Here is a 23,989-nt window from a genome sequence, read left to right on the forward strand (position 1 = left end):
TATTTACGTAAATTTAAAAAGGTTCTTCTTATTAACATAAGTATTGTCTAGTGAATTATCAACCACCACCCCTATATCTTTTTCTTCCTCTACTTGATGAATCACTAGATCTCCAACTGTATAATTAGCCAAGTTGTCACTTTTTCCCCCAATGTGCAACTGTTTACATTTATCTGGATTTAATTTCAGTAACCACCTGTACTCTGGAGGTCTGCTTGGAGTTGTGCTGTGTCTGTGTCATTGGTTATAGTTCTAAATATTTGTCTGTCGTCCGCAAAAAGGTAGACATCGGATTGTATCTCACTTGGTAGATCATTTATATAAATAACAAAAAGTACAGGTCCTAATACAGATCCCTGTGGGACTCCAGAGGTCACTGACTTCCAATCTGAAGTGGCTCCATTAACCACCACCTTCTGTTTCCTGTTACTGAGAAAGTCCTGTACCCAACCTATAACTCTGTTGTCTATACAGTAAGACCTTAATTTTGATATTAGTCTCTTATGGGGAACTTTATCAAAAGCTTTTTGGAAATCCATATATATGCAGTCAACCGACTGTCCTCTATCTAAAGATTCTGACCATTTATCAAGAACCGTGAGAAGTTGAAGTGTGGTCGATCTTCCAGATATAAAGCCATACTGGCTGTTACTAAAGAGCTTGTTGGACTTCATATGATCTACAATGTGTGTCCTAATTTTTCCATTGTTTTACATATAACAGATGTCAGGCTGACAGGTCTGTAGTTCCCTGCCAGTGCCTTACTTCCTTATTTAAATATTGCACTGATTTGTGCCTCTTTCCAACCATTTGGTAAAGTTGCTTCCTCCAAAGTTTTGTTAAATAGCATCGTTACTGGTTCAGCAATCACACAGGCTAGTTCTTTTACTATCCTAGGGTGTATTGCATCTGGCCCGGGTGATTTGTAAATATTCATGCTCTGTAGCAGTTGTTTTGTATCTTCAGTTGTTATTATAAAGCGTTCTGAATGCTGAACTTCCACTCTTGGCAATTCAGGTATAACATGCCCTTCAGGTTCATTCACAAATACACTGCTAAAATAATCTGAAAGTATTTCTGCTTTATCTGAGTCCTTCTCTGTTTTTGGGGAGTTCTTATTGTCTTGATTGACATATAGATCTCCTACTGATGTTTTAATTTTTGTCCTTTTATTAATGTAGTCCCAAATAACCTTCGGTTTCAGTTTAGATTGTCTTGCTAACTCTTCTTCATATTGAATTCTTAAATTTCTCGTTCTCACACAGTTTCTAACTCTACGGTAATCTTTTTGTATCTCTGGATCTTTACTTTTCATGGCCTTTTTCGCAAGAGAGTTTTTCTCCTTTATTTTCATTTTTGTACTACTATCCAGGGGGAAAGTGTGCTTCCTATTCCATGTGCTGCTCTTGCTATTTGGGACGTATTTATCCTCTATTTCTTTCAACTTTAACTTTAATAGTCTCCAATTAGCATTGACATCATAGTCAGAAAAGTATTCCCCCCAGTTAAATATTTCCAGCTCTCTGATTGCTGCCTCAAAGTTCCCCTTGTTGTAATTCTTTCTTATTTTTTCGTTTTTTCTCATTTTTGTACAACATATTACCTTAAACAACAAAACACAATGGTCACTTTTACCTAGTGGGCCCAAATACTGAACATCCTCAACCATATTCTCCTCGTTCGTAAGTATAAGGTCCAATACATGTGGTGTGTCGTCCCCTCTCCACCTTGTTGGTTCCATTACATGTTGAAACATCAATGCGTTCTGAACACAGTCCAAAAATCTATTTTCTAGTGTGGCTCCGTCTCCCTTTGCATCAAGTAGATTCCAATCTATATTTGGCAAGTTAAAATCTCCCATAATTAGTTCATGTGAATACTTCATAGATGACACCTCCTCGATTAAAACGAACAAAAGATTTTCATTATTGGTCTCTGTACCCCTAGCCGCAATTTGCAACTCTAGATTTTTTTACAATGGGATGAATCAAGAGTTGCAATACCCTCCATTGACTCCCCACTCATCATTTTGCGTTTGCGATCTGCTGGTCTTAAACAACGTTAAACTCACCAACATTGCAGCTGTAGTCCAAGCTTGAATTTTGCTCTTTCAATCTGCAAAGCTTGTTTTTCATAAAAATCCCCTTTCTGTCCAAAATATTCCACAAGTGATATTCCGATCCGCCATTTTGGAATTCTGCGACGGGCCGTAAAACAAGACGTGAGGGGGAGAGCTTGTTTAATAGAATCTTACCTGCACAGGTAAGACACCCAAAGAAGAGGCCGACGCAGCGCGACGCCCCGTCACGCACGGCCTTCTATTAAACAAGCTCTCCCCCTCACGTCTTGTTTTACGGCCCGTCGCAGAATTCCAAAATGGCGGATCGGAATATCACTTGTGGAATATTTTGGACAGAAAGTAGCTCATAACATGTCTACGGGGGATTTTTATGAAAAACAAGCTTTGCAGATTGAAAGAGCAAAATTCAAGCTTGGACTACAGCTGCAATGTTGGTGAGTTTAACGTCGTTTAAGACCAGCAGATCGCAAATGCAAAATGATGAGTGGGGAGTCAATGGAGGGTATTGCAACTCTAGATTCATCCCATTGTAAAAAAATCTAGAGTTGCAAATTGCGGCTATCTGTACCCCTATCTGTCGGTGACCTATAAATCAAACCCACAATCAATTTCTCATTGTTGCTACATTTTATCTCCACAAAAATATTCTCTTGTAGCCTCTACCTACATCATTGTCAATATTCTTGGAAAACATATTGTAGCCATCAACTTCATCTAAATTAAAGTCCACTGGGTTCATTTTATGCTTCGATTGCTTTGCTTTAACTTCCGTAATACCAATAATCTGTATGAGTGGGTGCACTTTCAAACGAGCAGTAAATTCATGCATTTTGTTGTGGAGTTGGTCCGCGTTTGTATATAGACATAATACGCTTTCTAGGGGGGAAGAATTACTGCCCTGATATGTCTGGGGTGCAAGATCATGGTCATGTTCAAGTCACGGCGTCTTTGGGATTCTCACCACTCTCCTAGCCCAGGGAGGACCACAGACTTTGTAGGTGAATTCCCCCGACGAATTTCGTCGCTTTTCCTTTGCCTCTTCATACAGCTCCTTCTCCTTTTCTCTCTCCGTCCTTGTAAGGTCGTTAGCAATCCGTATGTTTTCGTATTTATCCGTTTGATGTAACGCTGCGATCTTCTTGAACAAGCTCGTTTTTTGTTCCATGCTCTGCAGTGTGACCAGAACGGGCCGCCCCGCTGAATTGAATACGTCCTTTGCAGTTTCCAAGTCCCTTTGTTGTCTCTCCTCTCCGCTGTCCAGGCTTGGCTCTTTTAGTCCAAACACAACGATATTTCTTTCTCTTGATTTACGTTTGTCTAATTCAGTCAGGACACTGTTAAAGGCAAGTGATTTCTCCTTCGGGTCGGCATTCTTCACCACATCAGCCCAGCTTGGTGTGGCCTTTTCCACGTCTTTCAGTCGCTCCCGAATCATTTCGGCAACTTTTTCCTCCATTCTCGACTCCAACTCGAGCAGCCGCTCCCCAAACAGTTGGGTAATAAGTTGGCATTTTTCTTCGATCAGCTGTTCCACCGCAATGCTCTTTTCCACGCTTTCCTCACAACATGGGCAAAACCACATTATGCCTGTGTCTTGTTTTTGCAGAATCACATACTCCACCTCGTCCTTCTTCAAGCACGTAATGCAGTAGTTTTTCTTACTTCGTTTACAGACCAGTGATTCTTTTCCCTGTCCACCTGTATGGCAAAGTTGGCAGGCACCGTCCACCTGTAGTCCACAGCCGTCGGGTGGCTTCTCCCCCACGCCATTCTCCGCATTGTTTGATCTCTTTCCATTATTGCCATTTCCTTTTGCTTTGGCTTTATCTGCCATTATGCAAGTCGTTCAACTGCACTTATATCACAATTAAACTGAGATAATCACACAAACAATCTCAGCACTCAGCCGAAAAACCTCCCGGCCGCCATCTTGGCCATTGACATGGGTTACAACTATGATCTATGATCCTGGAAATGTTACATTGGCAAAAGTGTAACACGGTCTAGTCCCACTGCCAATATTTGCATAGCGTGCTGCCAAATTGTACTGATGTGGTTACAATTGATCCTACCTATGTTATTTCCCAAACTGCATATGCTAACACCCACACATTTCACAGTCGTTCAAAGAGGGCTTCCATTTTAAAGGGGGGCAGTATAATACCACGCATGCATAAATTATGGTCTGCAACAGAGTAGAAGAGAATAGGTATAGGCTAATATGTCATTCATCAATGCGAGCATCACCAAAGGCACCAGTGTGCACAATAAGTTAACGTGTTAAAGTTGTTTTACGTTTACGGCAACATCAGGAGGTGTATGTGGAACTAGTAGACTAGTAGAAGATCATACATGTTGTACTTTCATCACAGAAGATGATGCTGATGGTCAAATCATATAACAGGCCTTGACTAACGTAAGATTGTGGACAAACCGTAAACACAGCATTCCTGCTAGATACCAGGAACCCTAATTCTAACACATACACGCACACTTGACAATGAATAGAACATAGAGCTGAAATTTGATGATGAAACAATAATAGTAGCCATAATTATACTGATTTCTGTATTATAGATCTGAAATTTGATGATGAAATTCATAACAATACCTACTGTATGACACTGACTGAGTGGCAAAAAAAAACTACTTTCTGGCCTTGACAGCCCAAACATCCAAACAGAAAAGTGCTATCGCATTATATTGCATTAAACCATGTTAAACTGACTTTGCCACTCGATTTGCCACTCACTTTATGCATGTGCATACCCTCTACAGCGGACCCGTCGGGGTCCGCTGTAGAGTGTTTATTGTGTTCACAGACACAATAAACCCAGGCACCCCAAGAAGCAAGCACCATATGGTGCGGATTGGCCTGATGAACGACGACAATGTTGTTGTGGAATTGGCCTGAGGTGAGTCAATATATGGTTTAACCCCACGGACATTTTTTTCAGTGGATTCTGGTAGTATTGGGCATGCTAAATAAAATGGTAAAAAAATAAAATGGTAAATGGTGCATTTTATATAGCGCCTTTATCCAAGGCGCTTTACAGAGTTTGTGCATTACATTCACCCATTCACACACACACACACACACACACACACACACACACACACACACACACACACACACACACACACACACACACACACACACACACACACACACACACACATTCACACTCCGATGCCGGAGGAAACCATGCAAGGCACCAACCTGCACATCGGGATCAATTAGGGGTTCAGAGTCTTGCTCAAGGACACTTCGACACCAACTCTGGGGGGAGCCCACAGGGATCGAACTGGGACACCTTGCGGTTTCCATCCGGAGATTCCGGAGATTCCGGACCAAACATATATATTACATCCTTCTTGAGTTGTCTGACTGAACTTGTAATCACATTCGAATGCACAGTGGACACCCACCGATGAATATGATATGATATAGTACTTTATTGTCAGTTCGCACTGAAATTTGACTTGCGGCCCAGCGGCCTTGTATGCAGAACACATATACACACATTTGACATAACACAAAAACAGAAGTAAAAATACAGTTACATACATAGAGACGTAAGGGCACAGAGAAAATGTCCACAGCTCAGTCTAGTCCTGGCCAAAAACCTGATTAAGCCTCAAAGTCGACTGATGGACAAAATACTTCTTCAGTCTGACCTTATTGTATGCTGGAACACCATATCTCCTTCCTGAAGGCAGCAACCTTCCTAACCTAAGATTTTATAGAAAGATAATGAAGTGAATTTGTATCACTGCATTGTGAGATAATAGTAACACAGTTCCCCTGTGAGTGAGCCACGTTATTGTCGTTTGACAGGTCACTAATTGTTTTTCGCACGCACGCACGCGCGCGCACACACACATGCACACAGCCACACATGCACGCACACAGAGCTTGCAAATATGTAATGGCTGAAGTGGTTTTCATTGTTTTGTGATAAGAATCTAAATCCGACGCGATAGATTTAAAGTGGTTGTGTGTGGCCTATAGTCAATTCTGGTGTGTGTGTGTGTGTGTGTGTGTGTGTGTGTGTGTGTGTGTGTGTGTGTGTGTGTGTGTGTGTGTGTGTGTGTGTGTGTGTGATAATCAAGCTTGGAGATCCATTGTCAGTGGAGTTAAGAGTTTTTTTCTGTCATTGATAAGAACTATCTTGACAGAGAAAACCACCTAACTCCATTTGAGCTGTATTCGGGTAATTTACAATTTACAATTTAGGCATTTAGCAGACGCTCTTAATCCAGAGCGACTTACATTAAGCAATAACAAAAGCATGGCATACATCACATATATAAAAAGTAGTTATCATGAATCATAAACTAAGAACGTAACAGTGGAGTATCTATGTTAACTATACATACTATACTATATAATATATTATACAAGTGGTGATAATATAATGACACATGCAAGTATCTGATAATATACAAAGTCACAATACCAAGTTTGATGAGGCAGTATTGCTTTGTTTAAAACATATAAAGTTTTCTTATATTTCTGAAAAATGTCAAATTTGTTTTTCCATTTCCTGAAAAATGAAGATTTTGGTGTTAAGAGGTTTCCTCCCGACAGCAGAGATATGCATCATAGTGTGAAACATGTTATAGACTAGAGCTATAATAATAATGATAATAATAGAATTTGGCCACCAAAAAGTGTTTATTTTATGCCTGCTCACAACATCATCGGTTTAAAGTCCGCTTTCCAGGCACCGCTGGGTTGGATTGGGTTGGGTCTCTATATGGCTTTCTACCACCGGGAACGGTCCATGGCCAGCTCATGGTCGATGCCGAGCGCTTTCATGTCAGCCAACACGGTCCTCTGCCTTAGGCCGGCCACTGGGTCTTGTCCCCTCTAAGTTAATCGACACATTACTTTCTTCACCCAATCGTTCTCTTCCTTCCTTAAAAGGTGTCCGTACCATCGCAGTCTGCCTCTGCTCACCACATCCACTATGGCCTCCACTCCCATTCTCTGTCTCAGCTCTGCACTGGTCTTTCTGTCCCTCAGTGACACACCACACATCCATCTTATCATCCTCATCTCTGCTCTGTTAAGCTTCTCTTCATGCTCCACCCTCAGGGCCCATGTCTCACTTCCAATTTGGAGTGGTGGCATCTCCGCCACCAGTCCAGAAGGTCCAGTTGGGGGCTGGTTCGTGGGCACCAGGGCATGTCCACACACCGGTGGGCCTGCGTGCCGCACGTCTGGGGGCCAAACCTCCTCCAAGTCCCTGGTAGTTCAGCCAGGGTCTGGACGGTACCCTGTTACTGTCTGTCGCCACGTGGAGGCACTACATAGGGCTTGCTGTTAGAGAGGCTATGTACTGGCAGAGAGATACTTATGCACTCGGCTCTCCCGTTCGCAATCTGCTAGCCAGCGGTGGAGGTTGACGGTGACCAGTGACAAGCACTAGGCACTCCACCAACACACTAGACACATCAGAACAACCCGACTTCTTACGAAGAAGACTTTTCACAGTATTTTCTTATTATGCAATGATACATAAGAACACAAACAAACATTTGACATTGAAATGTTAAACAAATTAAATAAGAATGTTGACTCTGGCTTTATCCAATATTCTGAGTTTGATTCTGGAAAGTTAGGCAAAATCGGGCATATTTTCCTATATAATGCCTAATTTGCATATTTAAATATACAATTTCAGAAAACTTGTAATACAATACATTGTCTTTATGTAATTAATCAACCAGGGAAGTTTCATGGTGATCACTAGTTCTTAATTGTTTTCATTCTATTCACCCATCATGTATATACTGTAGGTGAAAATAACAAAATGTGTGATAAATATGAAAAAGCTACTCCCGTGGAAGGGTTATCATATATTAATTTACTTATATTTACCCTATAAATAATTTCATATAGGTATGGCTTTGCCCACTTATTTCATAATGAAAACCTGTCCAGCTCATGGACTATAATGGAAAGGGTAAAGGCCTATTCATAATCTGGATTTTCGGTGGTGAGGTGACCACCGCTCCGGTGGTGAGCTGACCACCGGAGCTGAAATAACGTTGAGCGGTGGTGAGTAAAAACAGAGAGAAGGGCTGGAGCGGTGGCGGTGGTTTGCTCTTCACCGCGGCTCGTGACGTCATGTTGTAGTTCGGTGGTCACCCCACCACCGAAAATCCAGACTATGTATGAGCCTTTTGAAGTCAGCTTTGCGGACCTGGCAAGCCTATGATGCTGCGACAGAAACATTCGTCAATCTGGCAAAGCATCCCTTCCAGCAACTAGATGTTGACTGCCAGCACTTCCGGGAGCTTGAAAGACTGACAAATCCAGTCCATCAACAGAAAAAGAAAATAACTATTCTGTGAAAATAAATTAAAATTTCTCCAAACGATGGAGAAATTACCACCCACCCAGGACACCAGCACACAAAGCCATCAAGTGATTCCTTCTCCACAGAACTATGGGTAGGCCAAGGAAGAAAGGTCATGGGTTGCCAGTTTGGCTGACCATTCCAGAGGTTTCCAGAGCTTGCAGAGAGCTGATGAGATACACCTGTAAAGGTGATGTACCTGCAAATGCAGCAATGCAAATTTGGACTGTTCCCCACATTGCAAATGCAATTGTGACAGCTAGGCAGAATGCACAGCTCCATAACATGTTTCACGTGACACTATGATGCATATTCATTTGTATTCTTCATTGCATTAAAGGTGTTATTGATGATATGTCATGTTCTGTGACTTTAATAATGTCAAAATAAGTCAACTTTATCACATTTGTAAGTAATCTGATCATTTTATGATGTATATAGTCTGAAAGATACTAGGCGGATTTTCACATATTTCATTGATATTGATAATCTTGCAATTTTATATTTAAATTAGATATTTGACAAGGGCTCCTAGGCTAAAATCCTTTAGTATGTCCTAAAGAAGCATCATACACAATTTGGCGCTTTTATCCGCAAGTGCACTATTCTCCTAAAAAAGTGCACTAAGCCAACAGACTATGGGGGGGTCTACGGTAGCCATGGGCGGCGGTGGGTCGTCAGGGGTAGAGTGGCCGGATGGTAACCGCAAGGTTGCCAGTTCGAACCTGCGCTCCCCCAGAGTCAGTGTCGAAGTGTCCTTGAGCAAGACACTGAACCCAAAATTGCTCCTGATGTGCTGGTTGGTGCCTTGCATGGTTTCCGCTGCCATCAGTGTGTGAATGGGTGAATTGATGCACAATCTATGTAAAGCGCCTTGGATAAAGGCGCTATATAAATGCACCATTTACCATGTTCCAATATACAGGTACAGGTATATAAAAAGTGGGAGTCATCATTGTTTTGATTGCTACATTGATCAGGCACCATGTGCTACAAATGAGTGAGCTTGTAGATCTGCTATTTTCACTATTATTTGAAAATATTTTATAATGTGCTTGTGTTTTTTTGTTTTAACCCTATAATTTTGTCTAAATAGGCCTGAATGTGACATTCAAATAATGTTTGGTGTGGTGCTCCATGATGCAGAAACTACCTAGCCTGGGTAAACCCACTCCCCCTGCTGGACAACATTTCATTCTGCCAGGAGGGTTGAGTCTGGCAAAATGGTAATACAAAGTCTTTAGCATTGTATCAGCTTTGGTACGAGCCAATCCGCGACCGAGCTCAGGGCTCTGTGATTGACAGCGCACGTTGGCCAATCAGGAACGATTTGAGCAGTTGATGACGTATGTACTGCTCGACTCATTCACCACAACAAACATGGCGGAGCTAGTAGCTAGCAGTGACGTTACCGACGGAATAAAAACAGCCATAGGGGAAGTTATTGCAGAAATTGATTCAATAACAGCAATTAAACAAGAGCAAGAGTATGCACTTGTGGAGTTTCTCAGTGCACGGGACATTCTCTGCGTTCTTCCTACAGGTTTTGGAAAAAGCTTAGTATATCAACTAGCACCGTTGGTGACAAAGAAAATGTTCCCAGACAGCAATCCTATCTTCATCATTGTTTCGCCACTCGTCGCGCTGATGGAGGACCAGATAAAAGAAGCAACAAAACTAGGAGTTACTGCTATGCAGCTTGGTGTTCACAACGTTACAGACCTAGAACAGGGATCCTATCAGCTAGTATTTGGCAGTCCAGAGGCTTGGCTGATGAATGATAAGTGGCTGAAAATGCTGGAAAGTCCTGTGTATCGTGAAAACATCATGGGAATAGTGGTCGATGAAGTACACGTCGCATACAAATGGTAAATATATATAGAATCTCCTGTTACTGTTTAAACTTATGATTATTTGTGTTGTAGACTAGTAGGGCAGTGGTTTTAAACCCTTTTCATATCAAGGCACCTTATTTATTCAGAACTTGAGCCACAGACCACTATTTGAAGACAATTAGCCTCAATATTTTGTTATTGTTGTATAAAATGTCCACAATTCCATGCTGTATGATTAGGAGAGATAGCAGGCAAACGTTGATCAAAATAACATTCTACATTCTGTAATTGTGTAGACTTCTTTTAAATTAAGTAATGCAGATGTTTAACAATAGAGAGAGTTGAGATAATCTATAATAAGGGTACATTTGGTAACCAACTTTCCATAATTTAACTGGGGACCACCTGTAACCCGCTCAAAGATCACTGGTGGTCCCCGGAACACTGGTTAAAAATCACTGTAGTAGACTACCAGGGCTAGGACGTAGGCCCCCTATTTTTCATGTGTATATGATGATTTCTTTTTTGTTGTTGTATAGAAGTTGCATAGAAGTGTTTATTTGTCTTTAAATGTTCTGATGAATAGAAACCGGGTGACCCTGATGAAAACTAGTCTTAGTGCTTTTAATGGATTTATTCTCTTACTTGTACTGTAGTTGAACTGTACCCATTCTACAAACTGTTAACATTTTCAATCAATCAACAACATGTTATCTGTGAACACAAGTGGAACATTAGGCTACTGGCTTCAATGTGGTAATCATCAACATTGTCTGCTTTATTGTCTTCATCAGGGGACTGGGTGCAAAGGGGAAACCTGCCTTCAGAGATAGCTTTTCAAAGCTTAGTGTACTCCGATCTATTGTGAAACAAGGTGAGTAAAATGAACCCTTTAACCCATTTAAATCTGAGACCAGATTCTACAAAATGTCATACAAAATCATGACAGTTTTCTATATCAGTGGTGCTCAAACTATTTAACGTCAAGGACACCCAAAATTATATGTAATTGGCCACCGACCCCCATCTGAAAATATGTTGTTCCAGGGAGCCCCCAGAAGCAAATATTTGAGTTGAAAAATAGCTTGTAGATCTGCTATTTTTCAACAGCTACAGTTTTAAATAATGGTTAAAAGCTATAAGGCGACACAGATGCGGCCTCAGGTCTAAATGGGTTAACTGTAGTGCGGTACATAATGAATAAACCTGTTCTGTTGGTTTGGTCTGATGTCTCATCCGATAGTTTGATAAACCAGCCGGTCACGTGAACTCACATTCTGTTTTACCAGGCTAATTATTTTGATGTCTTGTAATTTACCATTGCACTATTCTGCAATAAATAGCACTGTTTATTTGTGACATCATGTATTATATTCTTATTCTTATGTCTTCTTCAGGCACCCCAGTGTTGGCTCTGACCGCATCAGCAGACATGGAGTCCAGAGACAGAGTCACCAGACTTCTAGCAATGGAGAATGCAACACGGGTGATTGTGAGCCCCAACAGAACCAACATCCGACTAGCACTAGCCTCAGCACCACGCCACGAAAAAGTACAATGTCTTGACTGGATAGTGGATGATGTTCGAGCCAAGGGAACAGCGATGGCACAGATCATTATCTACTGCCGGTCACGTGACAAGACAGCAGAGGTGTACCACTATCTGAAAGCAGAACTAGGTGAAGATTTCTGGTTAGACAGGGACCCAGAGAAAAAGTGGGACAATGAATTGATTGGCATGTACCATAAAGGGACTGACAAAGACAACAAGAACTTTGTAATTAGTTCACTGAATGGACAGGGGAATTGCAGAGTTGTTGCTGCCACAACTGCGCTCGGGATGGGCCTCAACTTTCCCAATATCTCTCATGTGGTGATGTTTGGTCCACCAAACGACACAGAAGCGATAGTCCAACAGGCTGGCAGAGCTGGGAGAAACGGAGTGCAATCACACGCAGTTTTATACAACACAAGGTCATTTCATGTGGATACGGCAGTACGAGATTTGTTTACGGAAGGCAGAACCAGTTGCTTGAGAAAAGCTTTGTATAGTAAATTTGAAGAGATTACAGAAAGTCTTGAGCCAGGTCATCTGTGCTGTACATTTTGCCATAAGTCATGTTCATGTGATGGATCAGGTGTTTGTGTGGAGCCTCTACCCATTTATGAGCAGCAGAAAAATATTTGTGTACCTTTGCAGTCAAGGGTGGTTACACGTAATCACAAAACATTAATCAAGGCACAGTTGGAGAAGTACAAAAACGATTTGGTTGCAGACCTCCCATACCTCTTTACTAGCCAGGCTGCTTGTACAGGATTTAGTGATCAATTGATTGTTGCCGTTTTGGAAAAGTGTGCACACATCTTCGACATAGATTACATAGATAACCACCTTCCTGTCTACAGCCACGAACATGCACGGCACATATTACAAGTTATCAATGATGTTTTTCATGACATTGAAGATATGCCGCCTGCCAACCCCACAGAGGGTGCTAGCTTTTGTCCGCCAGATATTTATTACCGTGGGTATTTTGATGAGTCAGATGAAGACACATACTGTGATTCCAATGAGGATTCCAATTCCAGCTCAAATGATGACATTTGAAGTTGGCCTGAGCATGTACATTTGTTTTGTTTTGAGTCATACTTATGTACTTTTCTGAATGCAACTTAATAAAGTTTTCATTGTTGGATACTCTATTTCTTGTCGGTTGTAGGTGTGCAAAAGCCTTGCTTTTTAAGTCTACCGATTGACGGGTCAATTTGGTTTCATTTTACACTCCCTAGAGTTCTATTATAGTCTGCATTACTTCATTTACAGTATACACTATATTAGAGAATGTAGAATAATCATTTTGGTAAACGTTTATCTCTCCTATGGTACCACATATTTAACGTTTAAGGTCAGAGCTTCACCCATTTAGACCTGAGGACAATTCTACAAATGTCTTCTAAATCTAAGGCAGTTTTCTGAAAAACCCATGTTTCTATGTCAGTGGTTCTCAAACATTTTCATGTCGAGGACCCCCAAAAATATATGTCATTGGCTGCCGACCCCCATCTGAAAATATGTTGTTCCAGGGACCCCCCGGAAGCAAAGATTTGAGTTAAAAACATTTGCGCCACATTTTCAGGATTTTTCAAAAAATAGCAGATCTACAAGCTTGTAGCGTGGCACTCGGTGCAGCGCTATGAGCTTGTAGATCTACTTTAACAGCTACAGTATAACATAATGCTTAAAACACCCAGAATGGGCTAAATCTCAAATGCCAAATAATGGACCTGGATATTATTTTTTTAAAACCACTGTGCTAGACAAACAGAATCCAGGAGCTTCTTATCAATTTCCTTGCTCATTGATCTAAATATATAACTATTTTAAGATGGCGTTCCCTTATTGCATGGTGTGGATTAAATCCGGGAGAGCTAGGTGAGATTGACATCAAACATCAGCCATCCATGAAGTGCTTCTCTCTTCTGGACAGTTAAATATTTATCAACATGACGTAACAATCAAAGACATTAGAATGTTAAGATGGACCACTTTCCAGGTTAAATTTGTCTTTAGTCACAGGAAACATTTTGTTGGGTTGATCCAATCAAGCAGGTCTCATGCAGCTCAGGGGTTAATTTACAGTACAAGTAGAGAATGTAGAATAATTATTTTGGTAACACTTTTAAGGGAAGTCAACACCTCAAGAGATTCCCATGCGGTACCCTGTGGAGAAAGCCATTGTCTGTCTAATCCTTTGAAGCTTCCCAGATGTGTGACCCAAAAACACTATATCCTGTAGGACTATATCATGTCATGTATGAATCAACTTATGCTCTCTCTCACAATAAATTGTTTTGTGGAAGTCTGATGACTGCCTGTCCTTTGAGACCTTATGCTGTATTAACACAGTGCTATTTAAGAAATGCAAAGGTGGTGTTCCAAGCATTTTATTTTACAAATTAAACAATGAAAAAGCAACATTTATAACTATCTATTATACATTTGAGAAGGTGTGCCCAGGACAGGAACAAAAGGCACCAGCTACTACGTCACTCACACACTGCAACACACACTGCAACCACACACTGCAACAACCCACTAAACACACTAACACGTCACAGACTTACCCTCCGCGTCGTTCGTTCCCTATCTCCTCATGTCGCGCCGCACGACCACAATCAACAACACCCGCCTAAACATTGTCATTGCACTGCCACTACAGCCGCCTCCCGTCCAGACTCGCACACAATATCAATATCAACAATAAACACAAACACGCCACAAGCACCGACACCCCCGCACTCACACACGGGCCACTGTTGCCAGCCACTGTTGCCAGCTCTATGCAAACAAGCCCAGAAAACAACACGCTCCTCACACACACTACAACACGCTTACAACTCGCGGACCTGGCAACACTGCATCCTTTTCCCCATTGCCTACTCTTACTAATTTGTTGCCACGTCTATGAAAACAAGCACACAACAATGCCATTCAACACGCTACTTACACACACTACCACTCGCTTACAATACGCGGAACTGGCAAAGGACCTGGCAACACTACATTCCCTCTTTTGTTACGGATTTCACATCCGGTTGGACCACCACAAGTTACACGCAACACACACACACATACCGCGAGCGCACACACACACACCCTCACTCACACTGATTCTAACTTGGCTGGAGATCGGCGCGATTACATACACAGCTTCATTCATGAAAAGACGACAATTGCGCGCGCGACGGACTCTCGCATTGCATTGAATAGCGTATCGCTGTCCCCCTCGACCACGACACCCTTCTTCACAGCACTTTCACTACTCACTTGGACACGACCACTACGCCTCTTTCCACCATTACAGGTAACTACAACTTAAGGGTGCGTGCGCGTGTGTGTATTGTGTGCTTGCTACGTGTGTCAATACTGAAACACAGCTGCTAATGCTATTATTAATAGCATAACAACTACATAAACAGCTGCTAATGCTATTATTAATAGCATCATAACCATAGATATAGATATATATCAACTCTACATAGCTCACCCGCGCTGTTAAACAATGGAGAGCGACGTCGTTACGTGGCGCCCATCTTACCTCGGCCCACATAACATTGTGTCTATGATGTACTCTTAAATGACCATAACTTGCTCAATTTACAACCGAATTTCAAACGGTTTGGTTTGTTATAAACATCAGCGACGTCCGCATACTTATATGCTTTTATACGACGTTAAAAAAACAAACAAAGAGCGACGTCGTTACGTGGCTGTTATGATTCTGTTGATGCATCACAGCTGATAATGCCATGTCTCATGTACAACAGCTATTGCCACACAATTCTCCATTTATGTTGGCAATGCTGAAAATAACGCCTGCTAACAATACAGGCTGCTAACAATTGGGCTGTTGCCAATTATGCTCTTACAAATAGCATGACAATAACAATATTAATAATAACACTAGCATCATTACAAGCATAATAACACGCCGCCATGTCTCATGTACAACAGCTATTGCCACCCAATTCTGTCTTCATGTTGTCAATGCTGAAAATGAGGGCTGCTAACAATTCCACTGTTGCCAAAAACGCCATTATTTGCCTCATACCATAACTATAATTTCATAATTTGTCGTCAATGCATAAAACACTTCTTTCAACCACTTCAGCTACATACAAAGCCATGCCGAAGAAACGCACATCATCCCTTGGATACCGAACGGCAAAAGCCACCCAAAAACGCTTGCACACAGCTGCCAGACAACACCACGCACCATCCGCACAAGGTACAGCACCATCCGCACAAGGTACATGTGCTCTAACAACCTTCCACAAACACTTGCACTGCACAATACATGTGTGCGTCTGTGCACACTGTGCACACACGTACTCCTTCACTGTGTGTGTACCACCATTTACTAACATCGTACCACACGTAACCAGTTTCCCACACGTGACCAGTTTACACTAACTCATGCATGCTGTCCAATCACACTCCACAGAACAACGCAATGAGGATCCAAACTTCCACCACAACCCTGCTCGCGACACTCTACGTGGCCACACACACACCCGCTCATTGGAAGACACCCAGCCCACAGGTACCCAGTACACTGACACCTTTCTATTTACTGTGTGGCGGCAGGGACCCATCACACAGCACCATGTCATAGCAGCACAACTTGATGATGATTGTCTCACTTCACAGCAGAACGCCTTGATGACGCGACTACACCACGACTGCTCCACACCCCTACTTTGCACCTGCATGACACCAGAGGTAATGCATTCACATATGTTGCACTCAAATTTACCCCTACTGCATTGTGTCCACTACACTCACATACTGTGCAAAACATCCATCGCCAACAGCTACACGCAAATGCATGCATCAAGCAGCTGAACTACTACATGGACCCTCCCACGCCACTCACACGCCAACAGCCCCAACACAACGCTTGGTTCCAGCAGCTGCAGCACAACATGTACCAGGTAAACTTGCTCAAAACTACACTTTGCACAGCACATTGCACAATGCAATACACTGCTGTTTCTTTCTCCACAGATACTACAGTATCTTCATCACATAACCTACATTAATTGTGTACACTACACTCACACCCTGTGCTCTACTTAACTCATACTATCTCTCTACACATCACTTCACAGCTCAACACCAGGGCAGCACTCCTCCACAAATGGCCAACACACCTTCATTGGACGTGGCTGAGGCCAGAGGTACTGACTTCTGTTATTCAGATAACCTTACTGCTTGGTACCGAGCATCCTGACACACTGTATAGAGACATCTATCTACATATCTCTGCATAACATGTCGATAACATTTTGTACCTCTGTGTCTACACACACTACTGACATCCATACCCAGTTCAGCGCAGGCGGGAGCAAACACGTGACAGAATGAGACGGACCAGAGGTAAGGCCTCAGATATGTTGCCCTCTGCCTCAATGCATTACGCATATGTGTGTATGTTATACCTACATGTACTGAATATATAGTCACATACACTCCCATCTTAATTTCTCAGCTCAGCATAACCTGGACAAACAGCAGCACATGATGGCTACAACACAGCCAATGGCCACAGCAGAAACCACAGGTAACCAACGCACTACACTCACATCTACACTTTCACCTCAATAACTCTTAATACAACTATCACATTGTCCCACTACACATACACACAGTTCAATTTAATGCCTCCACACATTTCCATTGCCTGCCTCAACAAAAACATCACATTCACATACTGACCACAATCTACTTATTGCATGACTCTCATGAAATTAACTTCACACCATACTTTCCATTTACCTTCACAGGCAGTTCCCATCAGCCAGCAAGACGACAATCACAAGTTGCTGCCAAAATTGCAACTTGCACTGCGCAGATTCTCAGCGGCCAACTAACTATCAACCAACTCTCCGACACACCACAGAGTATTGGCCAGCTCAACTGTGTGTGTGACCACTGTCACGCATTCACATTAAAAAACGAGACCTCCAGTATCTGCTGCTTGAATGGAAAGGTTTGCCTACCAGCCTTCCCTAGGCCCCCACAGGCCATCAATGATCTGTGGTTTGACGATACCCCTCAGGCAAAACTGTTTCGGAAACACAGCCGTGTCATCAACAACGCTGTCTGCCTCTCCAGTATTGCGGTCAAAGAGAAAACATTCACACGCTTCACTCCCACTGTCATTTTCCAAGGAAAGGTAATCCAGCGCATCGGGCCACTCCAACCAGAACCTGGTGCTGTTGCTGTGTTTGCCCAACTTTATGTCCTCGACCCAAGTCTGGAAAACACCACCAGATTTGCAAACATGACACTCCCCGCCAGAACATCCACTGCTGACAAGGACACAATGGCGCAGCTGCTGCACACTGTGCAGCAAGTTATTCACCTGCACAATATATTTGTCCAAGATTTCAAGCAAATCCTTGAAACCCCAGAAGAACAACTACAGCGAGGCACTATTGTCATAAGTGCTGCAGCCAGGCCACAGGGAGGACATTCCGGTGTTTACAATGCCCCCTCCAATCTCCAAGAACTTTGCATTGTCACCAACGAACAGGCACATGATCTGGTCATCCACTTACGTGGTGGAGGTCTGAAAATCATATCTGACTGCCATCCCAAAGCCATGCCCCTCCACTTCACCCTCCTCTTCATTGAAGGGACATCTGGCTGGCACTGTGCTCTCAAGCATGTGGGTGATGAAAAAAGGCTCACAGCCCGTGAGTTCTTTGCCTATCACATGAACAGTCGTCACACTGCGAGCGACTACCTTTTCCAGGCAGGCAGACTGTTCCAAGAATGGATCCTCAATGCCTGGATAACATGCGAGAACCAGAGGCTGACTTGGCAGCGCCATAACCAGAAGACATTACGGGCTGACAGCTTCAAACAACTACAACAGGTTGTGGCTGTGCGTAGACGGGAACGGAGTGCTCCATCTCACTCTGTCCACCACAATGAGCAGGAACATGCTGTGGGTAGAGTCATCCTTGCTAGCTCTTTCCATGGCAGTCCACGCTGGTACCACAGCAAGTTCCAGGACGCTATGGCCATAGTCCGCCACATGCGAAAGCCAGACCTTTTCATCACGGTCACCTGCAATCCTCACTGGCCAGAGATCGTAGCTGCCCTCACCCCTGGCCAGACACCCCAAGACCGACCTGACCTGGTGGCCCGGGTATTCAAACTAAAGAAAGATCAGATCATGGATGACCTCATCAAAAGACACATCTTTGGCCTAGCCATTGCCCACCTCTGGGTCATAGAATTTCAAAAACGCGGCTTGCCTCACTCGCACATCCTCCTCATTCTAGCAGAGCAGGACAAACCCAAGACACCAGCCCAAGTGGACCAAATTGTCTGTGCAGAACTTCCCCCTGACCCGCATGAAAATGGGATCTCTGCCCAAGAAAAAGCAAGGCGCCAGCCACTGTGGGACATTGTACTTGCTAACATGATCCACGGTCCCTGTGGACAAGAGCATCCCAACAATCCCTGCATGGAGAAGAAAGCCGGCTCCAACTGCAAAGCCTGCAAGAAGAACTTCCCCAAACCCTTCCAGCCCAGAACAACAGTTGGTGACGAAACAAGTTATCCTATCTACCGCCGTCGCTCTCCAGATAATGGTGGCCGAACTGCACAAAAAAATGGGAACCACATCAACAACAGTTGGGTAGTGCCCTACAACCCCTACCTCAGCCTCCGATACAACTGCCACATCAACGTAGAAGTATGCATCTCTGCACTTGCGGCCAAATATCTCTACAAATATGTGACCAAGGGGCCGGACCGTGCAATGGTTTGTGTTGAAGTTGAGGGCGCCCAGGCTGCCCGTGATGAGATTAGGGACTATGAAGACATGCGTTCTGTTGGCTCAAGTGAGGCCTGCTGGAAACTCTTCGCATTCCCCATATCCGCCAACAAGCCTCCTGTTCAAGTCCTCCGCTTGCATCTGGAACACGAGCAATACGTCGTTTTCGCCGAGGGTGATGAGGAGAATGTGGTGGAGCAGGGCAGACAGACAGAGTTGACTGCTTTCTTCAAACTGAATGCTCAACAGAAGACAGCCAAAGGTCCAGATTACAACCCTATGACCATGCAGCGCTATGTTGACATGCCTCACAAATACACCTACACAAACAACAAGTGGCAACTCAGAAAAAACAACGCTTTCTCCGTTGGCCGTGTCCACACCATCAGCCCCCTAGCTGGAGATGTGTTCTACCTGAGACTGCTCCTCCACAATGACCACTCCAAAGGGAAAACAAGTTTTGAGGACCTCTACTCAGTCAATGGCAGCCGCCTTGACACCTACCAGGCAGTGTGCAGGGAGCTTGGCCTGTTGGATGATGACCAAGAGTGGTCCACTGTCCTTACTGAGGCTGCTGCCACTCACCTCTGCCCCCAGATTCGTGCCCTATTCGTCATCATCCTCATCTTCTGCCAACCAGCGAACCCTGCAAGCCTGTTTAACGACTTCTGGCCAGACTGGACAGATGACTTCAAGCGGAGAGCACAGCAGAGTGCAACGACCTTCACTGACCAGCAACTCAAAACCATGGTGAGACTGGATCTGCAAGTCCGCCTCCAGTCACATGAACATGACCTCCAAGACTTCCTCCTGGAAAAAATGACAGATGAGGAAAAGGCCACTGTCCATGGGCTGGTCAACATCGAAGAGCCTCTTATCCGTGAGGAGCTGGACTATGATGTGGCCCAGCTGAAAGCCAATGTACAGGCAACAATTCCACAATTCACTGCTGCACAACAACAGATTTACGACACTGTCATGACGGCAGTCCAGCAACAGGCCAACTTACAACTCTTCATATCAGCACGTGGCGGTTGTGGTAAGACCTTCCTACTCAATGCACTACTGGACGCTGTGCGCAGTCTGGAACCTGGTGGCTGTATTGCCCTTGCCATGGCAACTACTGGCATTGCTGCACAACTCCTACACCTAGGCAGAACATTCCATTCGCGGATGAAAGCACCTCTCCACCCAACAGAACACACACCCTTCCACATCACAGCTCAAAGCAGCCTAGCCAAGCTGGTGCGACGGGCACGCCTCCTGCTCATTGATGAGGCAACCATGCTGCACCGCTTCTTGCTAGAGGGACTTGACTACACTCTGAAAGACCTGATGAACAAGCCAGACTGTCCATTTGGTGGGAAAATCATCATCTTGGCCGGCGACTTCCGCCAGTGTCTTCCAGTGGTTCAAGGGGCTAATCCTGCCCAAATTGTCAACAGCTGCCTCAATAACTCAGGCCTCTGGCAACACTTCCAAGTCTCCAGCCTCACAGAGAACATGCGAGTCAGGGCCAGTGAAAACCAAGACCTGAAGGCCTTTGACCAATGGACACTCCGCATTGGTGATGGTACAGCCAACGATGCAAACGACTTCATCTTCATCCCAGATGACAGGTATTTCCACATTCAAAGCAACACAGACAATGACCACACAGCGGAGGAGTGCTCCATGAAGATGTTTTGCCAAACTATATTTCCAGATATGTCCAACAACTTCACTACTACCGGCTGGCTGGATGGCCGATCAGTACTTGCCCCTACCAACAAGGACGTGGACGCCATCAACGACCTAATGGAGACCTGGGTACCAGGTCTGTCAACCAACCTGAGCAGTGCTGACACCCTGGAGAACTACCAAGACAGAATGCGGTTTAACGTGGAATACCTCAACACCCTCTGCCCCAATGGATTTCCCAGGCACCTCATCACCCTCAAGCCAGGAATGCCCTTGATGCTACTGCGCAACATCAGCCCCAAAGACGGACTCTGCAATGGCACCAAACTGTTTTTCCTGAGAACCCTCAACAACAAACTGCTGCTGTGCAAACTTGCAGCCACACAAAAGGAAGTCCTGATCCCTCGAATCAAGTTCATTCCTGATCCTAGACATTCCTACTTTGAGTGGGCCAGACGACAGTTTCCAGTCCGCACCGCTTTTGCCACCACCATCAATAAATCCCAAGGCCAGACACTTACAAGAGTGGGGGTCTGGCTTTCGTCCCCTGTCTTCAGTCACGGACAGCTTTATGTTGCCAGCTCAAGGACAGGTAACCCAGAAGCTCTCACCTATGCCATAAAGCAGAAAGAAGGACAGCCGGAACATCATACTGCCAATGTGGTTTTTCGAGACTTGCTTCGCGCTGTTCTTCCTGGCCCTACAATCCCCATTGAGGTAAGGCTGTTGCATTGCTACATGTAATTTCTACATATGTCATTTCTGAATAATACATAACTGCTGCTAACACTGATTAACACTTTCCAGAAATATCACTACCTTTCACATGATCTGTGGTGGACATGTCACATTGTGTGGTTGATTCATCCCTTATCTGTGTCTCCTTTTCTGCAGGCTCAACCATGACAATCTCTGGAACCAGAAACACAAACACCCCTTCCACATCACCCCACTCCTCCACGCCCTCCTCTGGATCAGCTGCCAAATACAATTGTTCCTTTGCTAAGTTGGCCTTTCCACGACAACTGCGTCTTCCCCAAACCATCCCCATCAACGTAAGGCTGTTGCATTCTTACAAGTCTCATTGTTGATTAGTCTACATAACTGATAATCAAACATAAACATAGCATTGTCATTCCATTCACAACATACCTGGTGGAGATGTCTCAATGTATACTTTCTCCCTACCTTCTCTGTTTCCCCAATTCTGCAGCCTCTGCAATGTATAGTCTGCAAAACATCCATCGCCAACAGCTACACGCAAATGCATGCATCAAGCAGCTGAACTACTACATGGACCCTCCCATGCCACTCACACGCCAACAGCCCCAACACAACGCTTGGTTCCAGCAGCTGCAGCACAACATGTACCAGGTACACTTGCTCAAAACTACACTTTGCACAGCACATTGCACAATGCAATACACTGCTGTTTCTTTCTCCACAGATACTGCAGTATCTTCATCACATAACCTACATTAATTGTGTACACTACACTCACACCCTGTGCTCTACATAACTCTCTACACATCACTTCACAGCTCAACACCAGGGCAGCACTCCTCCACAAATGGCCAACACACCTTCATTGGACGTGGCTGAGGCCAGAGGTACTGACTTCTGTTATTCAGATCACCTTACTGCTTGGTACCGAGCATCCTGACACACTGTATAGAGACATCTATCTACATATCTCTGCATAACATGTCGATAACATTTTGTACCTCTGTGTCTACACACACTACTGACATCCATACCCAGGTCAGCGCAGGCGGGAGCAAACACGTGACAGAGTGAGACGGACCAGAGGTAAGGCCTCAGATATGTTGCCCTCTGCCTCAATGCATTACGCATATGTGTGTATGTTATACCTACATGTACTGAATATATAGTCACATACACTCCCATCTTAATTTCTCAGCTCAGCATAACCTGGACAAACAGCAGCACATGATGGCTACAACACAGCCAATGGCCACAGCAGAAACCACAGGTAACCAACGCACTACACTCACATCTACACTTTCACCTCAATAACTCTAATACAACTATCACATTGTCCCACTACACATACACCCTGGAGAACTACCAAGACAGAATGCGGTTCAACGTGGAATACCTCAACACCCTCTGCCCCAATGAATTTCCCAGGCACCTCATCACCCTCAAGCCAGGAATGCCCTTGATGCTACTGCGCAACATCAGCCCCAAAGACGGACTCTGCAATGGCACCAAACTGTTTTTCCTCAGAACCCTCAACAACAAACTGCTGCTGTGCAAACTTGCAGCCACACAAAAGGAAGTAACATTGATTAACACTTTCCAGAAATATCACTACCTTTCACATGATCTGTGGTGGACATGTCACATTGTGTGGTTGATTCATCCCTTATCTGTGTCTCCTTTTCTGCAGGCTCAACCATGACAATCTCTGGAACCAGAAACACAAACACCCCTTCCACATCACCCCACTCCTCCACGCCCTCCTCTGGATCAGCTGCCAAATACAATTGTTCCTTTGCTAAGTTGGCCTTTCCACGACAACTGCGTCTTCCCCAAACCATCCCCATCAACGTAAGGCTGTTGCATTCTTACAAGTCTCATTGTTGATTAGTCTACATAACTGATAATCAAACATAGACATAGCATTGTCATTCCATTCACAACATACCT

The 23,989-nt window shown here is 44.0% G+C and overlaps 1 protein-coding gene across 1 annotated transcript; it reads left to right on the forward strand.

Annotated features, from left to right (window-relative positions):
• Positions 1–14,951: 14,951 nt before the first annotated feature.
• On the forward strand, positions 14,952–23,309 carry LOC306928820 (uncharacterized protein). The gene is made up of 14 exons (XM_079509091.1): positions 14,952–15,148; positions 15,956–16,093; positions 16,289–16,387; positions 16,495–16,566; positions 16,659–16,778; positions 16,956–17,024; positions 17,176–17,223; positions 17,336–17,407; positions 17,631–22,033; positions 22,211–22,371; positions 22,530–22,690; positions 22,858–22,926; positions 23,078–23,125; positions 23,238–23,309. Exons 2-10 carry the CDS (start codon positions 15,970–15,972, stop codon positions 22,220–22,222), a joined length of 5,019 nt encoding a protein of 1,672 aa, XP_079365217.1. The 5' UTR covers positions 14,952–15,148; positions 15,956–15,969; the 3' UTR covers positions 22,223–22,371; positions 22,530–22,690; positions 22,858–22,926; positions 23,078–23,125; positions 23,238–23,309.
• Positions 23,310–23,989: the final 680 nt, after the last annotated feature.

Source organism: Electrona antarctica (assembly GCF_951216825.1).
Source record: "Electrona antarctica genome assembly, chromosome: 8".
In the NCBI taxonomy this organism is placed as follows: domain Eukaryota; kingdom Metazoa; phylum Chordata; class Actinopteri; order Myctophiformes; family Myctophidae; genus Electrona; species Electrona antarctica.

Bases quoted from the DNA above. Each gene is read 5' to 3' on its own strand.
- LOC306928820 (XM_079509091.1), top strand. From the start codon at position 15,970: ATGCCGAAGAAACGCACATCATCCCTTGGATACCGAACGGCAAAAGCC. The intron at 16,567-16,658 runs GTAATGCATTCA...CATCGCCAACAG, and splicing joins GCACCTGCATGACACCAGAG to CTACACGCAAATGCATGCAT. The intron at 17,224-17,335 runs GTAAGGCCTCAG...TTAATTTCTCAG, and splicing joins CAGAATGAGACGGACCAGAG to CTCAGCATAACCTGGACAAA.